The following is a 13,878-nucleotide window of genomic DNA, read 5'->3' as shown; positions in this document are numbered from 1 at the left end:
CACAACAATGCTTTGGTATTACTTATAATAGTGGAAAAAGTGGAAGCAATCTAAGACCCTCAAATAGGAGAACATTTAAATTAATTGTCCTAGGTTATAGTATGGAATATTATACAGAAATTTAAATGATTCTAAGTATCTCTTATGGTATGGGAAAAAGCTCAAAATATAATGTTAAGGAAATAAAACTATAAATGTATATACAAATATATATTTACATAAAATACACTCAACAAGCTAGAAAGTAAATGAACAAGAAAATAATGGAGGTAAATAGTGCTATATTTTTTTAGGTTTCCTTTTATCATTGGAGGTTACTTTTTTCTTCAGGGGAGTTCAAATAATTGTTTGCCTCTTTTGCAAAGCAACAATAATTGGCTATGGGATAGTAAGAGATCAAACCAGAAGTTTAAGATATCAGATGGCCCACTTAGTTAGATTATAATATACTGTTCAATGTTCCAAAGTCATTAATTTATAATTAGAAAGAAAACCTAGCAAAAAAGCAATACATATTTGCCTTAATACAACTGGTTAGAGTCATTTATTTGGAATATAAAATACTACTGGCAATGTTCTATAATGACATTTAATATATTAATTCAATTAATGAACATGGGAAAAATAATGGAAAAAGGAATTACTTTACTCACTTTCTTACTAAACATATATTTGCCCAAACTGCAAGGGCTTGAATGTTGAATGAGAGTTGGGTCCTCATATTTGTCACCTGAGAACTGTAAAAGACAATCTAATTTATTGCTGGCAAAAACCAAATTTGTTAGTTCCAAATAAAGCATTCTTTATAGACTATATCTGATTATGCAATGAATAATTTTAAGGCTTTGAGTCAGATTTTAAAATTTTGTATTCTTTTAAATTGGGGAGAAAAAGTACCACAAGAAAGAGTTAAACAGTCTAAGATATTTTCCAGTTGTAACATTTGGTTAACAACTTACACAATGTGACCTGAGATAAGAACAAATAATTATTCAGTATTTTTGATATTGGTATACTATACTGATATTATAAACCAATTTGTATCCTAGATTAGTTTGATAAGAAGTCATATGAAACTGAAAATAAAACAATTCAAATAATTTTCTGGAGATCCAATCATGAAGAAAAAAGGAAAGAGAAGTGATCTCTAACCATCGTTTTCTAGGTTATCTTCTTCCGTAAAAGGCTTCCTTGTTTTCTATACTATTTGGTTCAAAAAATGTTTAAGCAATCTCCAAGAAATGTATTTTTCCCCTACAATTAATCTAAATTATTTCATTAACTAATAAGCATTTTCTAAGTGTTATCTGAGTTCTCAAATAGCTCTAGCAGTCTCCAATTTTAAAAAAAAAAATGACTCTATACACTATCTCAAAGAACTTTCTTCTCCCTACTGGCAATTTTACTGGAGAAAATGTGATGCCATAATTATGGAAACCACACAATGTGTATTTTACTAATGGAAACTTATCTACTATGAGAAGATATCCTTACTCATTTTCAAATACACTTGAAAAATTGATTCCAGCATGAGGCCCATTTCAAACCATTCTTCAAAAAGAATGAAGTCAGTCTCAAAATTTATTCTTGGAGATCTGTTGCTTAAATGTAAGCTCTAAAACATGGTCACTGCCTAGGGTTAGATTCAATAATTTCCAGAATGCAATTCAACAGGATTGCAATTTAAAGATATGCATGGAGAAAGAATGTAATTTGCTTGACTGGAAAAGAGATGATTAGGTTCCATCATGTTGAAGGATTTTCTAGTAAGTTAATTATGAGTTGCCTTTCTCAATACTCTTGTTCACCTGAAACAAAGACTAGAAATTCTCTCACTCATTCAGAGAGTGCTAGGATTATGCCCCCATACCATATTACGATTTCGTTTGAGCAAACAGTGTCGGTGTGAGTGGTCATCGCTCTTGTCAAGTCTTTTTTTCTAAGTATATGACCTAACTGCTATTATTTCAATGTAAAGGAGGCCTTTAAGTTCCCCAATAAATGACTTTTATGTGCTACTAATGAAAGTTAGATGTATGGTCTAGGATTAGTCTTGAGGCTTCTCTGGAGTTCATGTGGGATTGTTAAGACAAAATATACTAGTGATCCTGAATGTGACAACTTCGGAAGGTAGGTAGAAAAGAGCCGGCAGGGAGTCTTGGCATGGAGAAAAGCAGAACAAAGGAGAAGCCCAGAGACACTGATAAAGTTGTCTTTATCTTTAAAAGGGGAACTGAGCTTCTTACTACCTTCTTCCCAACAGAAAAGAAAAAGGAGCTACAAAAGTCTCTGTTAGACATAAAAAGAAATATTTAAAGTCAATTGTAAGAACCTCAAAAGGTTATATAAGAATAACTGGTGGCAGGGAAATATTTTCAAGATATAGTATTAAATGAAAAACAGCAGGCTAACAAAACAGAGTATACATTATGATTACATTTTCAAAAATATTAAAAATATTGGAAGGATATAGACAAAAATGTTAATGGATTGAGAACAGTGGTTATCTCTGCATGTTGGAATTATAGTAATTTTAATTTCTTGGTTTGCTTGCCTGTATTTGCTAAATTTTCTGTAATAATTATGTATCATTTCTTGGAGTAAAAAGAAAGTAATTTAAAAAGAAAAGAAGGAAGTATGGAAGGAAGCAAGCAAGCTAGCAAATGAACAAGACAGAAATTGTGAGAACCTGTGAACTACCTCACATATAGATTTGAAATATTTCCCCCATATTTTAAAAATAGTTTTCAAGTAGTCCTGTGAATTCCATATTAATAGTTAGGGGATCACTTTAGTGTTAGAGAAACCTATTCATCCCTAATTTTATATTGAAAATATTGTAAGAATATTACAGAACTGGTATGTATATTTTTCAAGTTGCCTTAATCTGTATAGTTTTTTTTTTTAACATCTTTACTGGAGTATAATTGCTTTACAATGGTGTGCTAGTTTCTGCTTTATAACAAAGCGAATCAGCTATACATATACATATATCCCCATGTCCCCTCCCTCTTGCATCTCCCTCCCACCCTCCCTATCCCACCCCTCTAGGTGGTCATAAAGCACGGAGCTGATCTCCCTGTGCTATGCAGCTGCTTCCCACTAGCTATCTATTTTACGTTTGGTAGTGTATATATGTCAGTGTTACTCTCTCACTTCATCCCAGCTTTGTATAGGTTTTAAAGCAAATATTAACCCATTTTTCCAAGAACTCTAATAGATAATATAGATGAAAATATATTTGCTTAAGCTGGTTCTAATAAGGCTGGATGTTTAAACATGTGCAAGTCAAAAATAGAGCTTACAGACAGCTTAAAGGAAGTCTTAAAAAACATTAAATAAATTAATGTTTGAAGAATTAAATGAATATAGCTCAAACCAAAATAACAAGAAATAATTGTTCAAATTGTGTTAAATACAATGTTCTAAAATGTCTCCAAAAGAAAGAAGATATAAACAAAGAAAAAGTTATTTCTAAAGCAACAATACATTGGGTAATTTTGTATACAACTGAAAGTTGAAACATTTTCATTTTATATATTCTATTTAGTCTCCTAATAGTCTTATTTACTGTTTTATTTATTACTCATTTTAAGCTTTATCTTATTGAAGGAAATGCTGGAATATTTGTCATTATACACAAAAACTGTTAACCACAGAGGTGAAAACTACATCTCAGACGTACTGCTTCACAAAGAGATAAACTCAGAAATCCCTAAAATCGTTTAAAGGAACTAATAAAGAATTCATTTAAAAATAGTTTAAGATATTTCATACTCACAGCAATATTTCAGACATACTGGATCCTATTTCAGATTTGGCCTAAACATAAAAAAGTTTATTTGCATAAGCATTAAACTGAAGCTTTGGTAGACTATTGTGTTTTAATTACCCTGATTTAAAAGATACACGTTTAAATATACAATGCAACTTGTCTCTTCATTCAAAGTGTTTACTTCAGAGCCTTATTGGATTTTTTAGGAGAAGTCAGTGAAAACTAAACACAGATATCCCTTAGGAATAATTTCAGAGACAATAATTGGCTAAAAATCAGTTAAACTCTTCCAGCAGGAATGATTAACACATTAATGAACTAACAGACTTTACACTTTCATTACAAAGTCTCTTTAAGCTCTTTTTTTGGGCACTTTGGTTAAAGCTCATTATCGCCTGCCTGTAATTTCACAATTATGTGTGAATTATACACATTTCAAATCTGGAATGGCCCTCAAGCAATATTTCAATGGAATAACCAATGTAAGTAAACCAGAGTATAAATTTAAAGTACCAAACTTTCTAAGTCAAAAAATAATAATTATCCTTTTATTAAATGACTTTATTATGAAATACCTCCTACATACAAAAAACGTATATAATATATATTTAGGGAATAAAGAGTTTTAAAAAATCTATAGACTCGCCACTCACTGAAGAAACAGAACTGCACGAATACCATAAGGTATCTCACAAAGCTCTCAAAGGGGCTTTCTTGTCCCCCAGTGGTAACTGTATATATATATACAGTTTTACTATATAGTTTTACTACTTTTTATGTATCCTTCAGCAATAGACTGTTTAGTTTTTGCATGGCTTAGAATTTTGTATAAATGGTATCATATAATATTGTAGTCTTCTGAGATTTGCCTTCTTAAGACACAGAAAGTGCAAACCGTGAAAGAAAAATCAGATACAACTGTCTTTCTTAAAATAAAAACCCATCTATTTATCCTTTCACTTTTCAGATAGCCATTACCTACAACCACATTTAGTGTTTTCCCCTAATTTATGTCTTAGGGAAAGAAAGGCCTTTTGAAATTCTTTAGAACATACAGTTTCCATTAAGTGAGATCATATTTTATGAAGCATTTACATATTTAGATCCCCCACTGAATACTAACATGAACACTGTTCATCAAATATGTTTTAAAAGAAGAAACAAATATACTCATTAAGGTATATTAAAATTTTTGAGATTTTTTTCCCTTTAATCATTTCCAAATATTTTTAATCACAGACCAAGAGCCCAAAGTGATACCGAATGCTAACAAGACTGAAATGCTTCAACTGCGGGCAGCAATCTTTTTACTGCTTGTTATCCTGAAAAACACATTCAGGGTATACAACAGGATGATGTCAGATTAAGTGATTCATTTTTTTTTCTAACATATGTGAAAGGCTACATTCCAAGGGGCAAGTCTGCTATACAAATAACAAATGAAAATTCCAGGTACTGTCATTGATACAAAAACACTGATTTTTTTTTTTCCACTCAAGGTCCAGGCAGAACACTGAAATTTTGCCACTTATTTCCTTAAAAGGGCTTGAAATATAAATTTACCAGACTGAATGTTCCATATTCTTCCCTGAGAAAATGTGTCAAAAATCCTAGCAATGTTGTCTGGTCTCCCCAGGTCCAACGGGCTTGATGGAGGTAGGATGAGATAGGAAGGTAGACATAGGGCAGCAAACCAGCAGAGAGGTACAGACCCAACTTCAACAAAGAGCCCAGGGACAGTTCCTGCATCAGAACACATGGTGTCACATGTATAATAATGTTTATTTTAGTCAGATTCATCCTGGAACTTCAAGAACACATCAAGGAAAACATCAAATATGTTTACTCAGAGCTGATCTCTCAATTTATATTAAGTCACCACAGAATACGATGTTAAACTTTCTGATTACTGTGGATTACTAGAAAATTGCATCAGTCTGAATTCCTTTGCATGGCAGGTGAAATCTGAGTGAAGCAAATAATATTAGCAAAGACTCATGAGTATCATGTCTATTGCATCTTTTACATTTAAAACCATGTCATGACATGCAGCATTGCACAGCTGAGATAACCCACTTGGAAGTGATTACGGTGTCTGGCCGTTTTTGAAAATGCCCAAAATATTGTTCTAATACTGATTCACTTCATTCCCATCATCAGAAGCAGACTTCAACTATATACTTTATTATGATTGTACACTGACAATATGTTCTTTCTACAAGTGTTTGGGACATTTAATGAAAATACTTGGCACAAATGAAGCTAGCTTTTAAGTAACATCCCAGTTCATCCAAATGTTCTTTTTTCTCAATTTACATAGGAAGGAAGGAAACTTGTTGTTGTATGCAACAGTCTTGCCTCAAGGAGAATATATTTCTCATCTTCACATTTCTAAAACAAAGGACAACACTGCCAAATTTTTATAAAGATTAAGTCCAGAAGAATCCTGGTATACTAGAAAGATTCAAATAGTGCTTGCTTTAGTAACTGGGAAAAGGGTCTCTTACAAATATTGTGATTAGAAATTGCCCATTTTTCCTTTACAAAAAAGGAAAATTCATAGGTGACAGTGAATATAAGTACCAAAGTTTGCATTCACCAGAAGTAGAAAAGCAGTTGACTTACATCAGCATTTTCAAATAAACATTCTTAATTGAAAATGGAGTGTTTTTATTATAGTACTAATTTTGCTTGACATTTCTAAAGTGGTAATGAGATTCATAAAAATGATGGGATGAAAAAAGTGTAAGAAATAACTAATTGAAAAATATGGCTTTGCTATTCTTAAGAGTACCTTTAAAGAAAGTAAATGTTTAGATTTTGGTAGTTTCTGCATATTATAAGGTTCAGTTTAGAATGGCAAGATGCAGTTGTTGCAGAATTTTCCTTTTGTATGGGAAATAAACAGGGAAACAATCACATGAGATCTATTTCAGAGAGTACAGGAGAGAGGTTCTGAGTCCCAGCTGCACGTATACTGGAATCACCTGGGGAACTTTTAAAAAATATTAATATCTGGGCTTTACCCCAAATCAATTAAATCAGAATTATTTTAGGGTGGTGGGATCACACACACACACACATACACACACACACACACACACACATGAACACTCTCTCTTACTTTCTTAAAGCTTCCCAGATAATTTAAGTGAGCAGTCAGGGTTGCAACCAACTGACGACTTCCAGCGCTGCCTTAGATCATCTGACCAGTGAGATCCAACTCCCTTGTCACTTCACTGGTAGATCTTATTTTCTAGCCTCTGCTCTTTAAATAATGAAAATAAAAGGTCCTTTGAAGAGTCATACTTTCCCAAATTTCGTCATTCAGCAGTAGCTGATCTAAGTAGAGCAAACAGGCTCTCAGACCAGGCTCCTAACTTGTCAACTAGGAGTCTTGCATGTTTTATATAAGAATACGGCTCTCCCTTCAAAGAACTAACACAAAAGATTTGCTTTTTAAGTTCATGCCAGAGAATGTACCTCTCTGATATCTAAATGCACCTCCTGTGATATCAGAAGGCTGGCTAAGAGCGACACCATCAAGATGGCAACATAAATCATTCCCAGCTTCAGTCCTTCTCACAAAACACCATCAGCAACTATCCACAGACATGGCCCCACTGTGAAAATCGCAGAAACTGGGGTTGAGGCTAAAGCATATTCCTGGACCACAGAGACTGAGAAGGACCACTTTCGAAGTGTCAGGGGGCACTCTGACCACGTCACCCCTCCCCTAGGCCAGCACAGCACTGCACCAAGAGGACTCCCCTAGGACTACAGTTTTTCCAGTGGGAAAAGAGAGCCCAAGGTGGATATCCCGCTCCCCCAGCATTGCAGGATGCTTCCCAGGAGGCTCACTCAGTTCTCACCTCGCAGGGACCACTGGGGGGATCTTCAGGGCTCAACCATTGGGGATCAGATAGAGACGGAGAAGGGGAGCAAGGCTTACAGCAACCAGTCTCCCATCTTGGCAGACCACGTTCCTGCTTGCAGCAGTGCCAGAGCAGAGATCTTAGCCAGCAGTTCTGCACATCTGCAGAGCTGAGCCAGTGGCTGATCCCAATCTAAAATAATTCTGATTTAATGGATGTGGGTCATACATTAACGTAATAAAAGCCATATATGACAAGCCCACAGCTAACATCATACTCAGTGGTGACAGATTGAAAGCTTCTCCTTTAAGATCAGGAACAAGACAAGGGTGCCCACTCACCAGTCTCACCACTCATGTTCAACATAGTACTGAAGTCCTACTCAGAGTAATCAGGCAAGAAAAAGAAAAGGAATCCAAATTAGAAAGGAAGAAGTGGGAATTCCCTGGCAGTCCAGTGGTTAGGAATCCACGCTTCCACTGCAGGTGGCAGGGGTTCGATCCCTGGTGGGAGAACTAAGATCCCACATGCAGCTCAGCAGGGCCAAAAGAAAAAGAAAAAAAAGAAATAAAATTGTCTCTGTTTGCCAATGACATGATCTTATATAGAAAATCCTAAAGATTCCATCAAAAAGCTGTTAGAACTAATAAACAAATTCAGGAAAGTTGCAGGATACAAAATCAACACACAAAAATTAGTTGTGTTTCTATATAATAACAATGAACTATCTGGGAAAAAAAAACTATCTCATTTACAATAACATCAAAAAGATAAAATGCTTAGGAATAAATTTAACCGGAGGTGAAATATCTGTGTACTGAAAACTGTAAGACGTTGATGAAAGAAACTGAAGAAGACACAAATGAAAAGATATATCATGTCCATGGATTAAAATAATTAATATTGTTAAAATGTTCATACTACCCAACGCCATCTATAGATTCAATGATATTCCTATCAAGCTTTATATGAAAGAAATAAATAAATAAAGCAAGCCCATGTTTTCTGATTCCATAAATGTCATAGTGGGCATAAATAAAATATTATGAATTTTCATTTTTACTCAAAAACTTACCTTCGGGGCTTCCCTGGTGGGGCAGTGGTTGAGAGTCCACCTGCCAATGCAGGGGACATGGGTTCGTGTCCCGGTCCGGGAAGATCCCACATGCCGCGGAGCAGCTGGGCCCGTGAGCCATGGCCGCTGAGCCTGCGCATCTGGAGCCTGTGCTCCGCAATGGGAGAGGCCACAGCAGTGAGAGGCCCACATACCGCAAAAAAAAAAAAAAAAAAGAAAAACTTACCTTCTCTTTTAAAAGTCGAAAGAGAATCCATGGAATTATGCACAAAACATAGACTACTACTGTGTGCTGATTACATAAGCTAAGGCCACAGCAGAAAGCACCAATTTTAGATATCTGAAAATATAAAAGAAAAAAATCCAAGTTAAAAATTCACCAAAAACAGCACAATAGTAAAAAGCTATTCTTTATATTAAAGCTAAGCATTTGTACGATAAGTCTGGTTAAAATCAACATCTTAGATGCAAACAGTCATGCTTTAACATGCACTAATATTTATCACCATTATTTTTTATTATTATTTTTCATTCTCATCAAATCATTGCAGAGTGTGACCTTAAATTACTGTCTTCAAACTAAGTTTTACAAAGTCCTATATGATGACATGTCCTAACAGTAACAGGATATTGTGTAATTCTCATTCAAGTGAAATCTAGAACTGAAGTTCAACAATTCTGTTTTACTTTTTCTCCTATTGAATTAAATAAATTGAATATAACACTTTTATTTAGAAACCTGGTTCTCTATGGGTGGTCTTTCTGCTATTTTTGAACATGTGTTATTTTCATAATCAGAAAAAAGTTTATTTTAAATAAAAAATAAACTCTAAGGGCTTCCCTGGTGGCACAGTGGTTGAGAGTCCGCCTGCCGATGCAGGGGACACGGGTTCGTGCCCCGGTCCGGGAAGATCCCACATGCCGCGGAGCGGCTGGGCCCGTGAGCCATGGCCACTGAGCCTGCGCGTCCGGAGCCTGTGCTCCGCAACGGGAGAGGCCACGACAGTGAGAGGCCCGCGTACCACAAAATAAATAAATAAATAAACTCTAACAGCACCACAGGTTTGTTTATGGAAGCCTCAGATAAACTTTTATATTCTTTTGTTTCTATAATCTTTAATGACACAGGCTGTGCATATACTAAGATGATCTGGCACTCTTCAATGTATAGACGGTAAGCCCTTAGAAGACAGGGTTCCTCCACATTTCAAATTATCTTGATGATAGTGTTGGCCTTAGAAGTCACTGTAATCTCTTTGGGACTACTTCATTTTACAGTTGATCCTCTCCTTTTAGTTAAAAAAAAAAGTGCGAATTTGATCTTTTTTGCAATTAGAGAATAAGTCAATGTGCCGTAATGGTAAATAATTTAAGGTAGTCAACCTAGGACTTGGCATCTTAAGATCACACACACACACACACACACACACACACACACACACACGATGGTGGATTAACCAACAAGTCTATCTTTCTCATAGGACTCAAAAGGGATTTCAGAATACCCTCATTCTTCAAAAACCTTCTGAACTGTGAAAGAAAAAAAAAAATTCCATGTTTTATAAAGCCTCTCATCGTTCATAGTAAAAGAATTGAGAATATTTTCTCTCTCAACATGCCTAGATTACCTTGACAGTAATCAGAATAGATAAACAATATCTAAACCAAAGTTAAAAAGAAATACAGCATCTGTCAAAAAATTAAAACAAAAAGTGATTTCACTTTGATCAAAATAGGTTACCTTTGATCTTTCTTGTGCAGTTGTTGCCTCCTCAAAATGTACAGTAAGAGCCATAAGCAGCCCCACAAACAGATTGTTTAAGCTAAAAACCTCTGCTGCAATGGACCACTGCCATGTTAGACGAGAAAATGAAAACACCCCCGCAGCAAGGATTCCTCCAGCATATGAGCCAGAAAGCCTGCAAATACAGATAACATGAAATCTTCTTTCCCAACCAAAAGAACCGACTTTACTTTCCTTTTTGTGAACTGTAGCAGCAGCAATTATGACAGTCGCCCAGCACTATCCCAACACATTAGATGGTTAATACATTACTTCATGTAATAATTCCTTTCAACGGATTTTAATTATGAAGTCCATATATTAACCTATTAACAAACAAATGAACAAACCTGCTTGGTATCCTATGGATTGGATGAGGTTTAGTTCTCAGATGTAACCTTTAGGATTCAAGCCAGTTCAGAAAGCCTGAAGAGACAGTAGCTAGAGAGATAACAAACCTGTGTCATTTTTCTTGCTATATCTAAGAAGAAGAATGATAACGACTGGTTAAGACTGAAATGCGTTTAATTGTAAAAATTCATGAAACGGCAGAATATCTGTTCAGGAACATTCACTTATTGTGGAATGTTTGGATCTAGGTACTTCCTACATTTATCTCCCAACATTTGGCAAAATATGTCTTGGTCACAATATTTGGTGCTTTTAAGATCTTGTAAGCTAGATTCTTAGTTTCTGATGATTTCTTCTTTACACAAAGTCAAAGTTAAAAATGATATATCTTTTAAAGAGAAGGATGGGAATGTGAATTTTAGAAACCCAGAAGAATCAAATGCTACACTTGGAAACAAATTCTTCGCCCCCAAATGCCAACAAGAGCCCCACATTTCAAATCAGTCAAGGAAACTGGATCTCAATTCAGAGATAAGATTTGAGACTGGTAATGTGGCATATCAAACCAAAACAACTTCCTATTTCACTATAAATCTAAAGCTATGAAAATTAAAGCTATTACTGAATATCTATTGCTTACAAGCATTATTCAGCAAGCATCTCTATGTCTAATAATTATGATATTATATGGTCCCAGGGCATTACTTTTTAGCTGTATTGCTTTGTATAAAATTTATGGAGTAATTGCATGGCTTTTAATCAATCTTAATAGAAAAAAAAAAAAAAGCTAAAAAATTTCAGTATCACCAAACCTATTTTTCTTTGAGTTTCTCTTTACAATTTTTCTGTTTTCTTTCCCTTATAAAATTCATCAGTTTCCTATTTCTTGCAGAGTACCCCATTCTCCCAGTTATCCTGATTCAGTACCCTAAAGTTATTTCTTCCTTCCAAATTCCTTCCCAGATTCCTTTCGATCTGTATTCCTATTGCCTTAGACTCAATTATTTTAATAGTTTCCTAACTTGTCTTATGTTTTTCCAACCCTTCTGCAATATAACATCGGATTAAAATTTCTGAAACAAACTCTTTGTGAACTCTCTTCATCCCTATAGGATAAATAAGAAATGAGTTAGCCTGGAATCCAGGCTCCCAATAAACCAGACACCCCTAGCCACTAATTACCAACATGATCTCCCACCAACTAGTCAAGCTCCTCAAAATTCCCTAATAAGACAGGACTATTCTTAGCTCTGCACCTTTGCTCATGCTGTAGTGCTGAACTGAATATCCTCGCTGCTCCTTTATTAAAACTCTGCTCTTTCCTCAATTTTCTCTTCAATTCCCTGGTTTCTAGCCCATCTCTGCATATTGATAGCATTTAATTGTCTGTAACAATTATTTTTACATTGTTTTTGAAATATGAACTGGAGTTAAACTTCACTTAGATTGGAAGCATCTAGCCCCAAGCACAGAAAGGAAACTTAGCAAATGAGAGAATGAATTAATCTTCAAGTATTAGTAACATTTTAAAGGAACTAAGTTTCAGCTCTCAATATGACTCTGGACAGTCAGCATAAGATACAAGATTCCTTCCTCTACTTAAAAGAAAGGAAGTGCTCAAACGGAGACATGACAAAAGGACATAGGAGCCAGCTTACAGGGCTCTCATCCCCAAACTGGGGATAACTTGATCATCAAGAAAATTATAGTAATAGACTGTAACCCAATGAATAAATAAGAATCTATGAATCTATAGTGATACAAAAATTGGGTGAGAAGAGAAAGTCCATGGAAAGTCAACTAATAACTGTAGAAGAAATGATGGAATTAAAATCACCATTTGGCAACTGTCATAACAATAATCAATGGATACCAAAATAGTGGGTAAGAGGTTTGCAGTAACAGAAATATGTACGTAGTCTAAAGGTATCATCCTGTAAATGGATTAATTACAAAGGGAGAAATGGTAACTTTACAGTGGCAAACTGGACAGACACAATCTTAACCACATGATCAAAGTTAACAGCCCAGTAATGGGACAAACAAACATCATATGCTTCCTTATCTATTGCAATAAAAAGAATACAGCATCATTTCTATGGCATTCCTGCCAAAAATGCATTACCTGAATTTAAGCAAGAGGAAAGGCAAACTCAAACTGAAGGGCACTACAAAATAACTGGCCTGTATGTATCAAAAAATGTCAAGGTCTTGACAAAAAACAAAAAAAACATCATGAGGAACAGTTTCAGATTAAAGAGGAATACACAACAGAATAAAAGACATGATCTAGGATTTTCTTCTGCTGTAAGCACACTATCTGAGAAAATTGGAAAAACTGAATCAAGTCTGAAGGTTAGGTAACAGTGTTGTATCACTGATAATTTCTTTGAGACCTCCACTGTGGATATACAAGAAAATGTTTTTAAGGAACGTATCTTGAAGCATTTAAGGGTAAAAGGATACTATGACTGCAGCTTACTCTTAAATGGTTAAAAAACAAAACAAAACAATACATGCATACTCACTGAGTCAAGCATAAAGCGAATGTGGTAAAATACTAACATCTGGGGAACCTGGGTAAAGGGTAGACAGAGTTGGGCTCTTCCTGCCACTTTTCTATAAATCTGAAATTACGGCAAAATAAGAAGTTAAAAAAACAAATCAGGGGCTTCCCTGGTGGCGCAGTGGTTGAGTCCGCCTGCCGATGCAGGGGACACGGGTTCGTGCCCCGATCCGGGAGGATCCCACATGCCGCGGAGCAGCTGGGTCCGTGAGCCATGGCCGCTGCGCCTGCGTGTCCGGAGCCTGTGCTCCGCAGCGGAAGAAGCCGCAACAGTGAGAGGCCCGCGTACCGCAAAAAAAAAAAAAAAAAAAAAAAAAAAAAATCAGCAAATTTCCAAGATAATTTGCTAACATTTATTGAGTTTCTTGCTAGCTGTGTTTCAGGTATTGCTCTAAGTGCCTTCTTTATATTAATTCATTTAATATGCACAATAACCCTATGAGTAGACGTGAT

The 13,878-nt window shown here is 35.3% G+C and overlaps 1 protein-coding gene across 4 annotated transcripts in view; it reads right to left on the bottom strand.

Annotated features, from left to right (window-relative positions):
• TMEM260 (transmembrane protein 260) overlaps positions 1 to 13,878 on the bottom strand; it is a 60,653-nt gene that overhangs the window by 23,078 nt on the left and 23,697 nt on the right. For all 4 annotated transcript variants that reach the window (XM_030763409.2, XM_022570489.3, XM_089907746.1 and 1 more), the window contains exons 4-8: positions 10,467 to 10,644; positions 8,952 to 9,065; positions 5,339 to 5,518; positions 3,782 to 3,822; positions 654 to 737 (exon numbers count right to left, since the gene is read on the bottom strand). In XM_030763409.2, the coding sequence (XP_030619269.1) occupies positions 654 to 737; positions 3,782 to 3,822; positions 5,339 to 5,518; positions 8,952 to 9,065; positions 10,467 to 10,644 (597 nt within the window). The remainder of the gene's footprint in view (positions 1 to 653; positions 738 to 3,781; positions 3,823 to 5,338; positions 5,519 to 8,951; positions 9,066 to 10,466; positions 10,645 to 13,878) is intronic.

Source organism: Delphinapterus leucas, chromosome 2 (genome assembly GCF_059928025.1).
Source record: "Delphinapterus leucas isolate spDelLeu-1000000601 "Yukka" chromosome 2, BTC_Dleu_Yukka2, whole genome shotgun sequence".
Classification (NCBI taxonomy): domain Eukaryota; kingdom Metazoa; phylum Chordata; class Mammalia; order Artiodactyla; family Monodontidae; genus Delphinapterus; species Delphinapterus leucas.
This window is presented reverse-complemented; position numbering and strand designations above follow the sequence as displayed.